The 21,687-nt window shown below is 39.6% G+C and overlaps 1 protein-coding gene across 1 annotated transcript in view; it reads right to left on the minus strand.

Annotated features, from left to right (window-relative positions):
• Positions 1 to 21,161, minus strand: part of SCAPER (S-phase cyclin A associated protein in the ER) — a 147,067-nt gene extending 125,906 nt beyond the window's left edge. Inside the window, exons 1-5 of the mRNA XM_061347689.1 lie at positions 21,082 to 21,161; positions 18,671 to 18,746; positions 15,486 to 15,603; positions 8,545 to 8,615; positions 7,007 to 7,204 (exon numbers count right to left, since the gene is read on the minus strand). Of these exons, the coding sequence (XP_061203673.1) occupies positions 7,007 to 7,204; positions 8,545 to 8,615; positions 15,486 to 15,603; positions 18,671 to 18,746; positions 21,082 to 21,137 (519 nt within the window). The 5' untranslated portion in view covers positions 21,138 to 21,161. The remainder of the gene's footprint in view (positions 1 to 7,006; positions 7,205 to 8,544; positions 8,616 to 15,485; positions 15,604 to 18,670; positions 18,747 to 21,081) is intronic.
• Between the last annotated feature and the right edge of the window lie 526 nt (positions 21,162 to 21,687).

Below are 21,687 nucleotides of genomic sequence, written 5' to 3' on the forward strand. Positions count from 1 at the left end.
AAACTTGTCTTGGATCCTAGACACATCTATTATAATCCCTAAGAACAGAAGTTTACTATGTTTGGAAATCCTGTACCAGTTGAAATATCATCTTCACCACTTATTCTCCCATTCTCAAACAAGGAGGAGGAAAACAGGGAAGCATGGAAGAGTGTAGGATTTTAAGGTTACTACAACTCAAAATAGTAGAATGCATGTCAGAGAAATTAACTCAGTCACCATATCTGTACTTTAGATTATTTTTAAGGCTAGAAATAAGTGCTTTATTTTACAAACTATGCGCACTTCGTATTGGTTCATTATCTATGCCACATATTTTAATTATGTATTTACCAAAATACACTCCATTTTCTATTGTACTGGAGCACATTTGTAGCAGACAACCTAAATTCCTTTTTGCTTTCTTCAGAATTATATTTTTAAGGTTAACTGGATGTTTCAGTTCTTTGACACCAAAACTGCTTCCAAAAACTCCTTGTAGCCTTTTCTACACAACTGAATTACTAACACTTAAAGCCAGCTCTCGGGTGAGGTTAAATAAAGATGATTGCCAAAGCAGTTCTTACATCTTTGGGGAAAGATGAGAGGAAGCAGCTTCTCTAGCCAAAGGACTCTCGTTATACCAACTTCAGTACATGGCAGACAGTATTTAAAACAAACAAAGACCCTAAAACAGATGCAGAGGAGAAAATCAGAATCATTTACCTGTAATTTAGAATTCTCCCTACCGGTGTCCTTCGTTAATCTCACCCTAGCTTTGCAGAAGCCACTAAACAGCAAACTCTAGACAGTAAAGCTGCAGGAACACATGGCCTCTTAGATGTGTGCATGTGTATGTAAATATATATATATATATATAGGATTATCCAGACTGCCTGTCCTTCACTGTTGACTCATCTGCAGGAGATGACAACAATGAAAATGTAAATGTCAATTCATTTAGAAAGAGACATAAACATTCTCTGCCTAAAGATCTCCAATTCCAGCAACAGAAGACATGCATTTTTTACAAGTTTTGACTCAAACAATTTGAATACATATTCCATAAAACCCTACTGATCTGAAAGACTGTCCTGTGAGAAACACAGAAAAAGAACTGTAAACAGTCTAATACAAACGTGATCCACTCAGACTTTCAGGGAAACTCATAGAATCATAGAATAGTTAGGGTTGGAAAGCACCTTAAGATCATCTAGTTCCAACCCCCCTGCCATGGGCAGAGACACCTCACACTAAACCATCTCACCCAAGGCTCACCTCATGATCAGCCTGGGTTTACAGAAGAAAATCAATTCTACCCTACAGAATGGAGTTCATTCCACGCTGAAATTGTCATTGTAACTGGAAATGTCCTAGGGGTTCAAAGAATGAAGACATCAGTACAACATACCTAGTTAATGCTGAAAATAGTTACAAAATTGATAGAAACACACTTAACAGAGGACTCTAGTGGGGAAAGTGGAGAAATTTTTAGCAATGAAAACAATTTAGGTGTAAAAAGTAGAAGATGCTTTTAAATAAAATCAAAACTTCTGCAAAAACAGTAAAATGGACAGAGTTCAACTGGCTCTTATCAGCGGAAATAGGATCAAGATCCTGTCCTGATCAACTTGGCCATTATACTGAATTATTGCTGATTTCCTTTTCACTGACATCAGGAAAATCTTGGGTTTCTACCTCCAGCTCCAACACATTTAAAAATCATTTTATTTTCCTGGCTGTCTTAAAAGCCAGTAATCAGCCCGGATGACCACAGGTCTCAGTCTGCACACATAGACTGAATTCATTAGAATTGGCATGCCCAGAACCAAGAGCAGGCCTCACAAGATGTTCTCAGCAAGAGACTCTAATGAAATAAGTTTCCCTCTCCTTCTGGGAGGCCTTCAATCAATTTGTACTCTCTCAGATATCACCCTGATAGGAAGGCCTCAAAGTTGTTTCAGCTGGTTTTCACATAATAACATCATGCAACATGACAAATATTTTAAGGGTAAGGCTTTACTTTACCCTTCAGAGTATCTTGTGCTATCTGTGAGAATCAGAGCAACAGAACTTCATTGCTGAATTTTCCATTTTGTAAGAGGAAAGAAGAATCTCAAGCAGAATGAAACGGTTTTCACTGAACTATGGTCAGGGGAGACTGATTTATGAATGTATCTGTAAGCTTTGGAAACAAGAAGCAAAAATACCCATATCAAAACCTTACAGAAATATACTAAGTAATGTTAGGCAGAAAGATTAAAGTTTGTACAAGTATTAAGTAATACTAAAAAGCACCTTAAAAAGAATAGAGAACTATATTTTTACATAATAAGATTCAGCTTTGTCAAAGAGAAGAACAGTTGAAGCCAGGAATTCACTGTAGGAGGATAAAATCCCAACAGTTCAAGTACTCAGAGATTCCCCTAGGCTTACTGTATTCTTAGCTGCTGGATCTACCTGCTCAAATTCTAACAGTAAGAGTTTTATATAAATGTTGGTGTACTGTTTCTTTTTTATACACACACACACACACACACACACACACAGAAACAAACTCAGTTGCTGAGATAGCTGAAGACCATAAAAGAAAGCAGCAGAAGACACATTTCTCTGCTCAATTAACCAAAATTCCACTGACAAAAATTGACTACAGAACCTGCCTTCCTCTATCTACAAATAACTGGGGGCTTAATTCCTTTTACAATAGAGAGACTGACAGGGATTATTCTTTCTTTTCTGGCTAAGCTCGCCACCCAAACCAAGAAAATACTAGGTAATAAAATATTCATATAAATATTAGACACACAGAAACCAAACTGATGTACAGAATATGCACCCAATTTGCATTTTTAAACATTGAAGGTCACAGGTAAATCTACTGGAATATACATAATCTCTATCACTACTGTGCAAACTGATCTTTGTACAGTAAATGATGATGCTTAAACTTGAGGACTCAACTTTAGAAATAATTCCAACCATGTTCTTTATACCTTTACAGGCAAAACATCTCAAAGCTGCATCTATGTATCTATATACATGATTTGAGAGTTCTCAATTCCAAATCAATAGCAAAATACTAACTTCAGCAATGCCCAAAGCTGAAAGTAAACACAACCACTGATCCTCTTACACACATTCCCACTGTTTGTACCCTTACCACAACCCTTTCGTCTGCAGTTTCAACCACAACCAGCCACTAGAGCCCTTTCCGCTTTGGGAAGCATCAAACATTATCTTCAGTGACAACGTGATCAATAAAACTATACCAACTTGTAAGAATACAAGACAGCAAAAGGTACAAACTAAGAAAAAACACAACATTTTTACAGCAGGTTAATCTGAAGGTTTTAAATGCCAGAAGTTGTCGGCTTTAATTTTTACACAGGTCTTCTTGTAAGACAATCTTTATACAACTGTTTAAATAGAACAGCACATGCCCATTTGACCAAAACAGGAGTCTGAGGAGATATTTGTCAAGAACTTGAAATTAAGGAAGCTTCTGATAACAAGGATTTATGATTTTTTCTAAAATCCCACTTAAACACCAGCAAAGGAGAGGTGAACAGTTTAACCACTCTGGTTCCTTATTTGTTTCCCTCATGTATCCAGCAGTAAAAACAAAAATGGTACTTCATGAAAAGACCTACCAAGATATTCTGCCAAATGAATTAGAAAAGTAAATGTGTTGACATGGAATTCTCATTTACCAAAATCTCCCAATTCTACAGGTATAGCAGAAACACATTAACCCATTTTCAACCGAGCTAATGTGTCTGTTGGCATCTCCTGGAACATTTTAACCACTACATACTTTTCTATGTAGTATGAAAAGGTTGCAGAAAAGAACATAAAAGTGAAGGTAATCCATTCCCATTCGTAGATGGGCTTTAGCTTGTAATGAACAGAATTTTCATTTTAAAATTATTCAGAAGACCAGTACTGGAACACATACAAATGGAAAAACTGTAAGAATGAGCTGAAAACCTCCTGCCCAAAGAGCAAGGAAAAACCTCAACAAACACCACGGAAACACCCAACAAAACAAAAACCAACCTCCCACACAGTCCCTCTTCCCTCAGTTAGCACATTCATGTTCTCTTATTCTCTCTCTGAATTCCCTGGTGTCCAATGAACATAGAGTAGTTCCGCAATGTGAAACTTAACAGCATGTCTTCTTCCAAGCTAGCCACCTACTCATGAAATCTATCATGACTATGTTAGATTGGTCCACTGATACTAAAAGTTATGGCAAGGATGACAGAAACTCATGGCTACATGGGACCAACAAGACTCATGGTACGACTGTGTTAAACATCGCCTTCAAAGTCCAAAATCCTAATAAAAGCATTATACACGACAGACATGCTTTTCCTGCCAATGAAGAGTATTTTGCCATGCCATAGCTACATTACAGGGAGTCTACCAACAACAGCAGAGTGAGGGAGATACCTCATCAGACTGCACAGAATTCATATAATGCCTGATATTATGCCATTACTTACATATGCTTCAATTACAGGCATTAAAGCACTTTGCATCTTCCCAGTCCTACACATTCAACTGGTTGGAGCTGCCCCTGGAATAACTTTGATACACACATCTTTCCTTCAACACGGGACACCCAAGCTGACACAAAGAGGGAATCTAGGTTCTGTTCATTGCTTTAACTTTTTCAAATAGCAAGCAAAATGCATGACCAGGGATCTTGCAAAGTCTCACCAGGCACAATCAGAACAGTCAATACAATGCATGAAACTTGGTGCTTGGGAGTAACATGGCAGCAATGGTACCAAAACCAAGGCACTAAAACAAGCAAGTGTTTTACATGAGCCCATGCTGATTATTTACCTGAACTGAGTCCCATATGGCCGAATTGTAATGATTAAACTAGAGACTGAGTTAAACTATTTTTAAAGTAGGACACAGAGCTTCTACTAAGCTATATGAACTCTTGGAACAATGTCACATGATTGCTTCTTAATAAATCCCATTTGCCAATTGAACTCTGAGACTAGATCATTATTTTAATTTGTGAACTAAAAGGCTGAGGTACCACAGTAAGCACTTTCTGTATATTCCATAATATGAAAGCTGCACTGAAAATGAGGTATTTCAGCTGATGCACAACAGCAAGCACTGGCTTTTCAGGATCAGAATGAGGAAGACTTGCAGTTTCCACAAGGATCTCTTGTTCATTATCACTAATATCCCATCCACAATGAAAACACACCTCCATGTTAATGACAAGGTTGGTCACTCCCTAGGCTGAAGCCTATGTATGCAGTACCACAAATGTTATATGCCTTTCTCTTAAGAGTTATGTAAAGCACCCACTTCAAACACAGCAGTTAAGATACTCTGCTGTGATTTGATAGAACACACTGACAGCTTCACCTCTGGTAGAAACCAGACTGTACATGTCAACAACAACCACCCCAAAATAAAGAATGACAATCAACAGAAGTGAAACATCAATAGTAAAAACAATTTGCAGGATACAACAGCTTTATACTTTACAGATTAATTGACAGAAAGTTTAGTAATTTATTGAAAGTGTAATAATCATCATGTAACAGTAACTTTTAAGAGAAAATCTCACCCAAAGAAGACCACAGTGCAAATGCAAATTCCAACTACTCAGGAAAGGCACTTTTTCGGGCTAAGATCTTTTATAAGGTAAAAGCAACATGAATGTTACAGAAGTTTTATAACACATGTCACTGGACTCCTCTGTTTACTCATTTTGCGTTTTCTCCACCTCTGTTTTGCAAATAAGTAAGGTGATACACACAGCTACACCCATCATTGTCAAACATGTTCTAAAATGATGATTTCCTCTTAGGCTATGCAGTATCTCCATTCGAGAACAGATCAAGTAGCATGATTAAAATGCTGAATGATATCTAAGGCCAAAAATATGTGACAATGGTACAAATACACCTCTGTTCTTCCAGCCACCAGAGTTTAAAATGCTAATCTAATTACAATACAAGGCTGACTGATTTTCTTAAACTGAAAATCTCTCTGGAGAGGTTTCCTGAGCAGGAAGACAGTTCAGGAACAGAATGTTAGATTGTGTTAGACCAACCAGCAATTTGGAAGCCTCTAGCTACTGTTCAGTTCTCAAACCTGCTTTCAATGAACTGTATTTGTACGCTAATCTCAAAGTCAATTTGGCCGTGTCTGATTACAGCAGAGAAGGAGATGCATACGATAAGAAAAAAGTTGACTTAAATTGATATATGTAATTTTTTACAGTGATTAGATAATCATTTCCAGAGTGTGCTGAATTTTCAGCCATGTTTAACATGAAAATAGAAGTCATGTATTTCACACTGCTTTTTGAACACATTCTTCTGTCTTCTCTTAACTGTGATAAACTCCATTTCTAAAAAATGAGTGATTTGGATTCAGTGACAGTAATTTTTCTATAGATCTACTACAAAATCATCATACAACCTAAGAGATGCACCAGCTATTACAAACACGGGTTATTCAAAGGCAGCACACCTTACAGTGACATCCCAACCAGACACTGTTCATGCTCAAACACCAAACACTTTCTGAACAACACAGGGAGAATTAGAAGAGAGAAAACTGTAGCTGCAAAAAGGGAGCAATGTATAGTAAAGCCACTTAAAACGCAGCAAAGGAATGTGAAAAAGGCTGAATCACAACAGTGCCACCTACAGTAAAGAATATCACAGGGAAAAAAATAAATGTTTAGTCAGAAAATTAACAGAATCAGAACTCAATAAGCAGAACCTGATTTCATAAAAATACTGAGATCTAATAACATTATGTACGTCTTATACACTTCAAAAATTGGTCACCACCCGAGCTGAAAGTACCCTCTTGAATTAGAACATGCCATCTCTTTTCCTATTTACAAGCTTTTACTACATACAAATCACAAAATAACACATTTCTGAAGCTCAAATTCCTTGTTCGGATTTTTGTAACGTACAAAAAGCACTTTAAGAGCCATGTGACAGCAGGCAAAGAACAGCTGAAGACTTACCTTGCATTCTACTACACTCTGATCCGATTCACATGTAACATAGATTTCATCAACTGCCCGTCTGAGGTTGTCGAAGAGAAATGCCCAGTATCGAGCTCGCAGATCAACTTTTCGAGGCTGTCTTGTTTTTGTTGGGCTTTTGTCAAAGTTTTTATCTCCAGCTGCTGCTGCTGTTAATTTACAGTCTACGGTAGTGCTCTGAGAAAACAAGATCAAATGGAAAACAACAAACACAAGCAGGGAAGGGGTTGGGTTTCTGTGCAACACACATTTTTTTCAACTTACTCAGATTTTTGTCAACCAGAAGTTTTTCACTGAAGAAGACGACATCACCCACTGGCCTGAGGTTTTAAAACACCCTTTCTGATCTTAAATACAGGCAGCAGCTATGTAGAACTAGATTTGTTTCTTTGCCATCCATAACCCAACATTCACACTGTACAATAGTACAAGATATTCTGCCTCTAGGCACACTGGAAAGCTACATTTTCCAATTACATATTCTGCATTACTTCTTCTGATAAGTATGCGCATCCAGATATGAAAATAACATTTTACTAATAATCACACCAGCAATATTCCATCACAGTTAAATTCTATTACCAAGACATTACATATGACAATTGCTTTTAATCCCTCATTCCACTATATGAGTACTAACGCTAGGAAAATGCTGATGTGGCCAGCCCTTTGCTTGACACATTGTGGCTGACCTGCAGAGGAGATGTCAGCAAGTATCAAATGAGTTACAAAAGGAAGTTTTCACACTGTAGACAACTACTTGTACTAAGATTTCCACTCACCACATTGTTAACATTGCAAGCTCAATTCAACCCAATGCAAGTACTGTGACAATGAATCAAGTTGCTCCTACTTACACCCAGTCTGAAAGCATCTTCATTCTGGATTAAGTTGTAATTTAACAGCTTTAACTACAACAAATCTGTTCCAATTTTTAGTGTTAATATGCAGACAGACTGATCTAGTACTGCTTTGCTGCACAGATGCAGAGGACTGCCAACATGCTAAATGCGATGGGAGCAGAGGGAGAACATTCAACTGTCTTCACAAATGCTGGCACAGAATCACTATGTGCCTAGTTGGAAGTACTGTTATGCCACGCATCTGCTGATGCTGTGTGTCCAATTTAGCCACCCATATGGGGATATGCCTCCTTAAGAGACTGACTGTACATCCGCAGCACAAGGTATTCCCTAGGATTATGAAGCATGTCTATTTAGATGAAAATACCAAATAAATGCTTGGCCCCATGACACTGTCCTTACTGAACTTGAAATTCTCTCCCACAACAGAAAACAGACAGACATCCAGAGGTTAGGAAGTGCCATAGGTAAAGGCTGAGGAAGATAACCTAAATTCTGGCATCTTTTAACTTCTGAATACTTGACTTTGAAACTTGCATGCTTTAAAAATACAATGTATGCGCGGTTTTATGTATGCATTATTAAGCTAATAATGTATCACTGATATCACGAAACATTTTTACGCAGTAAATCTCATTCCAAATGAGCAGATACCTGTTTTGCAGCCTTGTGTGTGCCTTGAGTCACTCTCTTTGTCTTCCCACCAGCTTGCCATTTTGATTTTCCTGTGGGAGAAACAATTGTCTGGATCAAGAAAAACGACTAACTGGATAGAGCATTCTAAACTGCACAGACCTCATCCTGCAATGTACTGATATGAGCACAATTTATGAGTTAAGAGGTTTGTAAAATTATATATTCCAAATATATGTCACAGTTCAGAATGTGGAAAATGCCAGAAAACACACAGAAAATTGACAGAATTAGAGAGAAAGGCAAGACTTCATTAAAGCAGGAAAACTTGCCTTTAAGTGCTCGGTGCCTCTGAAAACTGTATCATTACAATCTACATGTCAAATATGATATGAGTTTTCTACCTAGATTTAAAAAAAAGCCTGCTCTTGAATGGCTTTCAAAATGGGGTAAACCAGAACTTGGGAATGGATTTAGTTCACTTACATTTAGGTAGCCAAAGAGAGAAAAACATCCACTGAGAATGAGTCAGTCCCCTTAAGGTCTGAAATGCCTTCTCAAATGTACCTGTTCCCCTTCACTGCTTATATGAAGTGACTTCAGCAACTGTGCTTCCAAAAGGAGTTGAAATTCCCACAGTCAGAAAGGACAATGTCAGGTCTCAGTGTTGTCATGGTGGCAATTTCTTAAGTGATTTAAGAGTTACCTTTGCATAGATAAATTCGTTGTTAGCCTAGACCTACCCAACATGTTTGCATTTAATCTTTGAGATTTGCTCAGGGGTAATTTTATAAATATATATATATATTATATAGAATTTTATATATATAATTATATATGTATTTTTTTTATTCTAAGTTTCAATCCTCCAACTTAGTATGTAACTTGCACATGAAAATCACAGGATCTAATTACCAAATATGTAAGCAGGTTAAGACAAAATACTAACTATAGAAAGAGCTCTCTAGCACAGATTGCATCTAAGTAAAGGTTTCAAGATTTTTAGCTGGATGAAGCCCAAGCAAATAAATGCATTACTTGAATATGGTTCCTTCCTAGACTATGGAGATCATTCTTGAATTTCAGAAGTGTCCAGTTGAGTTTTTAACAGTTCTCAGGCCAAATTCCCTAACACAATCCAGCTGTTTTACACTGCTCTGGTTATGTAAAGCAGCTGTAAACCTGTCTTAATCAAGCAGTGGTACAGCTGGTTTGTACAGCTGGTTTGCATCACTGGCTATTCCAGGGAACAAGGCTTTTAATTTGAAAACGAATTAAAACTTATTTGCTTGGTAATTCATTTCTGAAATGCTACATTAGCCAAAACAACAGGTACAAATTAATATATTGAACTCAATTTAGCAGCATTCAGGGGAAAAAACTGATGCAGCTACTGCGTCTATATAAACTTCCTATTCACTAAAAAGCTTAAGCTATGGATCAGTTCCATGTCAGATTTCGGATAACAGAAAGATTTCAATCACCAAAGTCTCCCTTCTGACATAATTTAGATTCTGCAAAGATGAGGTTTGGAATGCAACAGCACTCAAAACTTGCACAGTAAAAAGGCTTACAAGCAAAGATGGATACATTAGAAAAGGGCAGATGAACACACAAAAAAGTTGCAGTCTCTTTAGATTCTGCAAACCCCAGAATACTAACGTATCATGTAAGAGCTGAGAAATGTTCGAAAAAGTCCCTTGTGAGACAAAAGAAAGTTTTCAGGCACTTCCTACGTAACGCAGACATTCACAGAAAACAAAACTTATGTAGATAGCGGTACTGCAAACTTGAAAGCAGTGTATGGCAAGGACTAATTTTTTTAGGTGAATTTGCCAGAAAGCTTTTAATTTCAGCAGCAGCCACATTTCCAAGCTTTATTATTCTTTTTCTTCGATTAAGTGCCCCTGCCTACTGGAAGAAATCTTCCTTTCTGATTTATCCTTTTATACTGACAAGAAGTGACAAGGCAAGAGTACTCCTCAATGGTTATGCGTATGTGCAGTGACTACTGGTAGGTAACTATACAATACGAGCGCTGCTACGAGATGTGGAAGAGCTCAGTGACAGATGAAGGGCACTACATGGTAGGAATTTCCTGAATTTGAAGGAAAGAACAATAGAGACCAAAGATGATTATCTCATTACCTATTAAGTTGCCAATGTGAAATATATAAGGTGGCAAAGTTTTGCAGCATTCAGGGAGCTACAATCGTATTTTACACTAGAAGTCCATTTCCTCTCTGTCTGAGAATTAAATAAAAAGCACACAGGGTTTATGATTTGTGAAGACTTCCTGTCACAAAAAGCTAAGGTGCTAATATCTCCAAAAAAAAAATAACCAATCCGCCCTGATAAACTGTTTTCAAAAGCTACCTTTTATAGCAGCAATCTCAAAAAATCACCCCTCTCATCTCTCTCATTTGGACAGTTGTACTGGTATGGGAGAACTGCCTTTAAATTGAGTAATTCAGAGCAGCCCTCATTTCTGTTCTCACTGTGGCAGCAATCAACTGCTTTGTTGTTTCAGCAGGAATGACAATTCTCAGTCATATTTCCTCTCCTTGAGTGAATCTGAGGACACAACTGGGTAAGCATTCTGTTGTTTTCCTCCAGCCCTTATACACAGCGTGAGAGACCCACTCTGTCACCTCTTTTTCGACGTGATCTATAAAGCCTGTGAGGCAGTCAGATACATTACAGTGCCACTGCTGCCTACAACCAGTCCAGCTATCTTTATACAACCACTCCAGAAGCTATCTTGCCAGCCCAGCTGGTGCAGTTGTCCATCTTAAGAAATATTTTGACAAATCCAAGGACTGGGTAAGACCTGGTTGCCTGAACCTCATTTAAAGTATGGCAGAGGCATCTGCCTGGAGAGAACAACCAGATGAGACTGATTATTTATGACCTCTTAACTAAGGAAGCATATTGAAGTTTTTATTATTATTATAAACCGTATCTCTTTAAAGGTTTGTACAGAGGTAGTAGTTTCTGTTTTTCTAACCAGACAATGCTACGGATATGGAGAAATGACTGCTTTCAAGCATGGATATAACCAAAATTCCCCTCGTTTTTCCACCTCCTGATTGAATTACAGCAATATATTTTGCACAAAATAATTTTCCAAATCAATGTCACATCCAGAATATAATGGCCTGTATTCACCTACCAGCACCAGACTGGGTCCCCACTCACTGCAGTGAAATTCAAAGTTTGAAATTTACGAGCTTTAAAGAATACCCTTCCCTTCATGTTGTATCCCACCAGTTACAACCACACCCAGTGCTGCTAGGGCCGACACACCACGTTTTCATACACAACAATTACAACTTTCTTACATGGCCAAAGAGAGCCAAGTTTCATGACTTTCATCACCTACTGCAAAACACGATGAAAATTACTACATCATTAACCTAGTGAGTCCATCAGGCTCTTGCTAAAGCAGTGGATTACACTGCAGGCTCCCCAAAGTGCCAGATGCCCCTCACCAATGAAATATGTTTCCTTACCCTGAAATGCTTAATCTACAAATGAATTCTGTATAGCGAGAGCCCAAATGATATTAAATAAATAGGGAATAAGAAGGGAACAGTTACAAATATAAGATTTTCCAATTTTTTCACACATTCAAAGTTCTGAAGGTACCTTTATCTTGTATTAACACTTAATGTCAAGCCTCTGCCATATTTGAGCTGTTGCTAGTATTGTATCTTAAGATTTTGTGATAAAATCTGTGGGTAGTGCTTATTTGCATGCAGCGCCTCAAATTCCATGCTAGGCATAGAAAATAATCACGAAGGAAAAAAATCTGAAGTCCTCTATTAGAACAACCACAGCTTTCCAAGGTGGGCAAGATCCAAGTGACTGCATCAAGTGATTGGTGGCCACAGGTTTGGAATGCAAATTTAATTCTGGAGACAGACTATCAGACCAGTGAATCTTTCACAGTTTTAAGACTCGCCTCCTAGGACACAAAATCAACTGCACTGTTCATTAGTTACCCAACCAAATCTGCTGCATGTTACTGAATTCTGTGAAGGAGGATTTCCATTTCAATAGCTGGAATGTGTTAACAGTTACCACATTTTGGATTTTCTCATGTCGTTGATCTGTATTCATAACTAGAATTTCAGATCTGACACAGCAAGGGCGCATGCTGCTCCAAAACAGAAATGCCACCCACCATTCCAGAAACCTCTCTCCTAACACAATATTTCGTGTTGACAGGACCTACATATTTTTCTATTAAGTAATTATGTGGTTTTGATTATAATTATTTTCATTATTGCTCTTTTACCCATGTCCTCTACATAAAATACACACACTTTCAGAGGAACAGTTGAATGGGTAAGAAGGAGCACACAGAGCACACCATTTTTAAAGGACACAGAAAAACAAAGGATACAAACTCAAAAGCCAATCCATTTGTTTTTTAATTTGTCAACCCTCTATAACATTACCATCAGCAATAGCTAATGTCCATACCCTCACTATTTCTGCAGGGGAAAAAATAAATCTCCTAATGAAGAACAGCATCTAATAGGAAATGTTAATTCACAGCCTGTTACTGCCAAAGCAATGAATGCCTCAGAACATTACGAGCAGAAGAAACTGCCCAAAGACTAAATTCTGCTCTGTACAGAAGAGCTGCAGGATTGGCTCCCGGCAACCTGAACTTTTGGCCTGATTTACACAACCCCTCAAGTTGGAACTGTTCTAATTCATAATATTGCTGTATCATTCCTCAGGGACAAAATCCATATTGAAAGATCAGCATAAAATGAATCAGAGCTCACTGATATTGATATACATACCCTCTATGCCAAGACAAGGGTTAAGAGATAAAGGATTTGGCTCTGCCAGACTTTGATTAGCCACAAGCTCCTTTCCACAGGGAAATTTTCCATCAGGCAGTTATCAGCCAATCCTTTGTATTGTGCAAAACCATCAGCCTATGATTTAATGAAGGGATTTTAAAAACAAAGCACCAGTGACGAAGTTTAAAAATCACCACGGTATTGCTACAACTAAAAGAAGGAAATGAACATACTTCTATGTTCATTATGTTTTGGAAGAAAATGTTAGAGCAAACATTCATCTACAACTCACACAAACTCAGTTTTAAAGAAGAAGTCCTACTTGGAAGTTTCTAAAAGAATATGACAAGGAAGGTAGTATTAAACAGAAACTGAATCAACTCATGTAGGTAAAACCTGGTAGAAATACGCTCCATGTTCCTTTTGCATATACTCCTATTACCTCCTTCCCCCAAAAGTGTAATTCAGAACCCAGAAATACTTTGGGCTCCTAATTCTATTCTGCTTAAATGACATGTGTCTAGTCCAATAGTATTACTGGATTTAACATATTCAGGAACACAGGCAGACGTGAGGCCAGCAACTAAACAAATGCATCTTCTGGAGACAGACAGAAATGAAGATTCCACATGAACAAAGAACTGGCCCACTTGAAGAAAACATATAGCCATGATAATAAACTGAGTAGCTGTTGCATACGATGCAGCCGGAAGCTATGCATTCTACGTAGTCACATTATGCTCAAGTCTTAAATCATTTCCATTTTCTCCTTGTCCATGTAGCTAACAAAGATTCAGAGTGCATGGTTTTCTGCTGACCAGTTAGTGGTACTAAAAATGTTGCTATAAAATATCTACTAAGATAACTGGGACAATGCTGAAGTAAAAGGGTCAGAACCTGAAGCCAGTTTGCAAATGTTTAGGATGCTTAGCTGACAAACTAAGTGAAGTGTCATTCTGTTGTCACTGCTCAAAAGAGGTACAGCTATGCCTTCTGAATTGAATGCAATTTCCTTAATGAAACCTACACAAACGTCCACAGACAAACATCTACACGGGTTTTCAGCAACCGGCTGTCTTCTGTGACTTTAACCTTTCCAGCTTTAAAAAGAAAAACAATCACAAATATATCTTAAGATATAAAGCGAGCCAAAGACAGCTTAAACTTTGTGTTTGTTTGCTTCAGACATAGGGTTAATTATCTTGTAACTTAGATACTATGTTTTATACAAATATCTTTTCCACTGGCAGAATCACAGAATAGCTGAGGTTGGAAGGAACCTCTAGATGATCAGCTAGACTGACCTCCCTGCTGAACACAGGGTCAGCTAGAGCAGGCTGCCCAGGACCATGTCCAGTCAGGCTTTGAGCATCTCCAAGGACAAAGACTGCCCCCAGTTTCTCTAGGAAACTTCTTCCAGTGTTCAACCACCTTCACAGCAAAAAACATTTCACTTTAGACACTCCTGCCTAAGCCTCAAAAGCAGCAGCACCTGCACAGGACGCATGAGCTATAAAAATACTTGAGATGAAGTTCTCAAAAGCAGCATTCTGACATCTGGAACAGCTTGAGCAGTATAAAAATTAAAGTCAGTTCCTGGCTCCTGAAGTCATCATACCACAAGAGACTATTACCACAGTAACAAAACTGTTCTGAGGACTTGCATTACGGAAAACTGTCCCCACATACCCTCTTCCTTCAAGGTTCTTCACAGATGTTTATAGAAGACTGAAGCGATACCAAAAGAAACTTCTAAACTTGTTTTAGAGTGTAGAGAACAACTTGCTCTATTGTTCTACCCCTGCATTTCTGCATTCCTAAATTACAAGAGATCAGTTTAAGACAACATTATTATATTGCACAAATATCTTGATAGTATCAGCAAAAGAGAGCAGACCTAGATGTTTAAAGACAAAATGAAACTAGTTTTTAATCTGTCATTGTGAAGTTTTTATAAAGTGACCTGTCAAGTGCAGGGTGGATTTGGGAAAAAAGCTTTAAAATTATACTATGTACACTAAACATAACCATTTGGGTTTTTAATAGAGAAATCCTATGTAAGAAACATGCTTCCAGGTGAGCATCTCCAGTGGACAAAGGGATGGAAGTGGATAAACCTTGCATAAGACTGTTAATACATACCATCATCTTCTTTGTTTTCCAGTGGAACACTCCATGCAATTAAGTTCCTTGCAGTACGTCCCTCTTCTGCAACTATTTTTCTCACTTTGTCATGGCTATTAGAGCGTTGGAAAGAAGCCTGAAAACAAGAAAGACAGGGATGAGAAAAGTATATATACAAGGTCTTGGCTATATATATTAATTTCACCCAGTATGTGGTTAAACCATTCAAACTGGGCTGCACAGGTACTGAGTATTCCTCAAATATTTAAACCAGCTGTACATATTCATTTTCATAATCATTCTTCTGCACAACAAGCAGACTGACTCTTCAACATGATATGATAGTTACTACCCAGCCCTCAGTACGGGTATGTCTGCATCACACATTTACAACCTTCATTCAACTGATTGTCAATGCTGCTTCACCGGTGACATCACAGTACACATCTCAAATGCTTTCAATACCTTGTGTTAAACTAATTATTCAAGATAAAAGCTGCACGAGACCAAAATACAAGTGTTGGCTGACTGGGAGAGCATGGAGAAAGGCACAAGATTTATCAGAACCACCTGAAACATGCATAAAAAACCCACCTCGCTTTCAGGGAAGACAAGAACCTAAAAAGTATTTTCTGCCTACTAAAGTTAGCTGTTACTATTAGAAAGCTGCAGCTGTTCAAAAGCAGGGAGGCACTGAGGATGAATTTCATTTACCTAATGAACATGCTTCTTTGCACTTGCAAAATACACCATCAAAAGACATCTGAAACCAAATATATAAGAAATACTTGTATCCACTGACAGATGTCAGTTAGATAAAATCTTGCCTCTTCTACAGCGTATCAAGTTATTCCTCTGAAAATAATCTGAAACAAAGCCAAACTACACACTCTAATGTTAAATTCATGTACCATGATAGCACAAAACTGCTGACCAAGTTCTCTTTAAATACTGACAACCCCAAAGAAGTTACATAAATCTAAACATTATTTTAGGCACCAACAGACTGATTTCCTATAGCACTAATCAGAACATGCCTTTTTTCCTCTTTTTATTTTTACCATCATATGACTCAAGCCTGCAACCACTTTCTTTCATAATACATCTTTAGAAAAAAATACACTAAAAATGAATATAGCAGAGCAGTGGCTATACTCCATTAAGGTGAGAGGAAATGCAAATGAGAAACACAAATGAGAAACTGCTTTTACTTCAGTGCTTATCTAACAGTGTTTAACTTGGGTTTCTCTCATGCAGATGTCCTCAATTGCTTGTTTCAAAGCCACAGTGTGCCATCTAGTGCTCCACAGAGCTACCCTGGGATATCACCATGTAATACAAGGAAAACAAAGTTAAAACCAGCACTGCTATGTAAGTGAACTTTTGGAAAACCTGATGAAATAAATAAAGCAAATTATGTATTTTTTGGCCCAAAGAAACCTAAGGAAGGCACACAACCAGGATTTCTGCTATATTGGTTCTAGTCTATCCTAATTCTATATAATTAATTGCCTATTTCAATAGGAATTTTTAGTAGGAGCAACCATTTCTGCTGCATCAAGTTTGGTTTGGGTTTTAATCACTTGTTGCTTAATGATACACTTTCCGTCATCAATCTAAGACTTAAACATCCACGAATGTGACATAACTGCTTAAAATCCCTTTAAACTACAGTACAGACTCCCAGTATAAATACTTGCGGTTGCTGACTTGAGAACACAGTCAAATCATTTTAAATTAATCGCCCCTGAAATGTGTCTGTCTGAAACCAAAAGCAGAACGTTCAGCCTGCATTTTGCATCAATTTATTCTTGCATTCTCAAAACAGACCCAAACACCTTAGCTGGAAATAAAACTGATCTATGGCATTCCCAACTGCTAAAAATGAAATAAGCAAATAAACAAATCATTTCTTATGTATTGCAGCCTTTCTTTCAAATCCTCCCCCAGCAGCCAGTGTTCACTTGGCACAACCTATGTAATACTTAACTATGGTTTTCCTACAGCATAAGCCCACACAGTCTTGCCATACACAGAGGACTTGAAAATCACTCAGTCATTTTAATTTGGTATTTTTCAAGCTGTTATGTTCCACTGCACCCTTAACTGACTTTCCTATCTTCCAGGCTTACTATCCCTATTCCTTTAATCTTTTTTCTCATGTTTCCCATGGCTCAGATTTCAAGTTTTCTGAATCTGAGCACTTACAGTTTTCTCTTCCAGATTGTCTCCAACTGATTCCCATCTGTCTTTGAAATACAACATTCAAAAGCAGATACAAATACTTCAGTGGAGACTTTATCAATGCAGAACACTGCAGACAAGTTATTCACATCTTAAAGATGATACTTTCATTTAATAATCTCAAAATCATGCACAGGGACTTTTTTTGCAATATGGTATTACCTGTACACCACTTAGGATACAACCATAAACTACACCATGATATATCACATATAAGCTAGCATGACTTACACAGAATAACAAAGCCTGAAAGAGACCTCTGCAAGTCTAGTCCAGTCCTTAAGCCCACATTCCCCTGTCCAGAGCAGACCCAACTCCTCTTAATACAAAAGCAAAATTTCTTTTGTTGCACATATGCCTTTTTGTAATCCCAAGGTTCCTTTATGCACAGCTGCTGCCAAGAAGCTGTTTTCCGCCCTTATTTCTGGAGATCATTACTCCCACATAAATGTAAAACTTTGCATTAGTCCACACTAAACTGACTTTTTAAATTACTTTTGTTTTCTTACAAGCCAGAAAGGCTTATAAGGAAAGCAGAAGTACCTCAACATGACATTTACAAGTACTTTGTACCATGAAACTACAGCCTGAAAGTTCTAGTCTCCATAACTTAGACAGCAGTCAAAATAAAACCTCAACCCCTTAAAGTAAGCCTTAACAGGACAGTCAGCAGTAATGAAGTACACAGACTCAGAGAAGCATAAACTATTGCGCCAAAGACCATGGTGGGTATCAACATATGTCTTTTAATTTGACAAGAGCAAGCTTTAATACACTCCTTCGTATGAGTGATTCTGATACATAGGATTTTGACCACTTCCTCAACCTGAAAACCTCATATTTGCTACTTACCCATCCAAAGAAGTTACCTTCTTCAAAGTGCTCTTGATACAATATCTGTTAGGCAAAAGGAGTGACTAGAAATTTGTTTAGCCTTAAATGGCAGATATTTGTCTTACCATCATATTATAGCCTTCCTCCACATCAACAGGCTCATTTATTACATTTTTAGACGACCCCATTGAGTTTTCATACCTGTGTCAAAACAAATGCAATCCATTAGTTTCACTTAAACCAATTCTAAAATTAATTTAAGCTTTTAAGCAGCATTTATGTCAGGGACATCAGATGAACAAAGTAAGGTTTTCAGATGATAACTGTATTTGTAAAGTGTTTTCATGGCTCCTTGTTAAAAGTAGCCAAGGGCCCAAGAAGAAAACAGAATGACAATCATAGAATAGTTCAGGTTGGAAAGGACCTTAAGATCATTCAGTTCCAATCCCCCTGCCATGGACAGGGAGACCTCACATTAAACCAGTTCACCCAAGGCTCTGTCCAACCTGGCCTTGAACACCGCCAGGGATGGAGCATTCACAACTTCTTTGGGCAACCCATTCCAGTGCCTCACCACCCTCACAGGAAAGAATTTCCTCCTTATATCTAACCTAAACTTCTCCTGTTTCAGTTTTAAGCCGTTAACCCTTGTCCTGCCACTACAGTCCCTAATGAAGAGTCCCTCCCCAGCATCCCTATAGACCCCCTTCAGATACTGGAAGGCTGCTATGAGGTCTACAGAAAAATGTAAATGTGTATGTAGTAAGACAGTAAACAGTCCAAAGGACATTAAAAGTTTTAAACAAATCATTGCATGGGCAGCTCTAGAACAGTGAAAGGCAAGCGGAACAATCTATCCTGTGATAGAGGACTGGGCAAGTTGGTTATTAGTTCAAAAAGAAAAATGAATCACAGACATATTAAGAAATCAGTACAAACAGAGGTAAAGCAAAATAAAATGGAAAACTTCTGTTCTCAATTAAAAAAGATGCAAGGGCTCCTGTAGAAGTCAGCTCTAAGAAAGCAAGTAGTTTTATCCGGTCCAGAACCAGAGAACCATTATCACAAATGCAGAAGTGCATGGGACTAAATATTTATAAGGTTATCAAGAATTCCCAGAAAAGGGATAACAATTCTGACAGAAAACTAAACCCTTGACCACAAGGTTGAAATAAATTCTAGGCAACTCCTGGTTAGAGTGCAAACACTCTCCTGTAACAGTTCATATCCTTCTGAAGAACTGGCCACTAACCAAAAATTAGACACTTCTAAGTTATCAGAAACTAAGTAACTGAACAAGATTAACCAGACCCAAAATCCTATTTTGTGGGTCTTTATCATTAATGACACCGCTTTAAGTGGGCTGCTCACTTGTTCTCATATTACACCTTCTACTGAATCATTGCTGATTTTTCTTAAAGTAACTAGCCAAAACAGTCAACAAACAGGCAGTCGTTAAGATTTGCAATTGCTTCTACGCTTTAAGACAACCAACTGACCTTGGGAAAACTTCAACATTCTGCACCTGCCTGAAAACAAAGGCTGTATTTGAGCATTGCTTCAGACATCAGCATAGGCCTGGCCTGAGGAGCCTTCGAACACCGAGGTATCTTAGAAAACTGCCTTTCCTCACTGCATTGACGTGGTTATAATCAAGGTGCAATAAAAACTCCTCAAAGTGACATATTTATTTGAGGAAAAAAACCCTGAGAGCCCAAGTACTTCCCGAAGAATTTGAGGGAAAAAGTCTGAGGGCCCAAGGATTTCCCTAATAATTTGAGGAATAAAAAACAGAGGACCCAAGTATTTCCCTACTAATTTGAGGGAAAACACCTGAGGGCCCAAGTATTTCCCCGGCACCGCAGTGGATTTGGCAATAATTTAGAAATAAGAAATAGAAATTTGCATTTAGAAGACCGTGTAGAGAAGGCAGCCCCTGAGTGCACTGCAACACCTCCTGTCCTGTCAGCTCTTCTAATAATGATTTCGAATCCGACAAGGAAAGCAAGACCGCTGGTTTAGGGCAGGAACACGATCAGTAGTTTCCCAAATGCAAATGCTTTTACACCTCCTGGTGGTTTTAAGTTTACGGGAGCTTTCTCAGCATGCGTGCTCTCCCTTCCACACACACAGCTTAGACGCCACAGTCCTGGAGGTGGCTTCCATGTAACAACGAGGTGTGCAAGGTGCGGAGTCTCCCTCAGACCGCGCAGCTCCAAGTTTCCTCACAGACGGCAGACCTCTGCAGCACTGACAGGGGAACACTTACTGGGGCGGGACCGGCCCCTCCGCAGCGAGGCTGAGGCGCCGGCCAAGCTCCCCCACACGCAAGGCCTAACCCGCACCCGCCAGCCCCGCTCTCTGCCACAGGGGAGCCGGGCAGACCAAGGGCCCGCAGCCCCCCCTTGGGGTCTCCTCAGGGCGGAGGAGGGGGAGGGCTGGCCCGCCGCCATCTTGCCCCTCCGCCAGACCCGCACCGCCCTGCCCCGCCGCCGCGCCCCTCCCCCGCGCCGGGGCGCGCGGAGCGGCCACTCACGCTCTCCGCCGCGCCGCGCCGTCCCGCCCGCGCGCGTCCCGCCGCGGTGACGTCATCGCATCCCGCCGCCAGCGGCCGCCCGCCCGAGCGCCTGCCCTCCCGCCGCCGCGCTCCTACCCCCCCCTCCGCAGCCCGGCCCCGCCAGCCGCGCATGCGCCGCCCGCGCCGGGTAGCGCATCGCCAGCACCTTGCCCACCCGCCCGCCGCCCAATGTGAGGGGCAGGAGCGGGCCAGGACCCGGTACCGGAGGTGTCCGCGGGTCTCCGGGCAGTGCTGCGTGCTTGGGGCTGCCCTGGCAGCCCTGGAGCTGCCGTCAGTTCGGGCCGCCCGGGCTGGCGGGACCGCTGGGGCGCTGGCGGTCAGCACCTTGGCATCCAGCCCTTTACCCACCAGCGGGGAGATGGGAAAAGGTGGAACATCGGCTGTGTGCGAGCCAGGAAATTACTGTGTACAATACACCGGGTGTCTGCGCAGGCAACAGCAAAACAGATCCTGGGGCTTACCACTGGTATTGCATCCAGCTTGGGCACCGTCCTTGGAGAAAGATGGGTCTCACATGGAGAGGACAGCCTTTTCCATGGGGCTGGAGGCCTGGAAAACATGATT

The sequence above is a fragment of the Neopsephotus bourkii genome, unplaced genomic scaffold (genome assembly GCF_033783945.1).
Source record: "Neopsephotus bourkii isolate Nb327-2 ecotype Australia unplaced genomic scaffold, CSIRO-AGI_Nbou_v1 NB_318, whole genome shotgun sequence".
Classification (NCBI taxonomy): Eukaryota; Metazoa; Chordata; class Aves; order Psittaciformes; family Psittacidae; genus Neopsephotus; species Neopsephotus bourkii.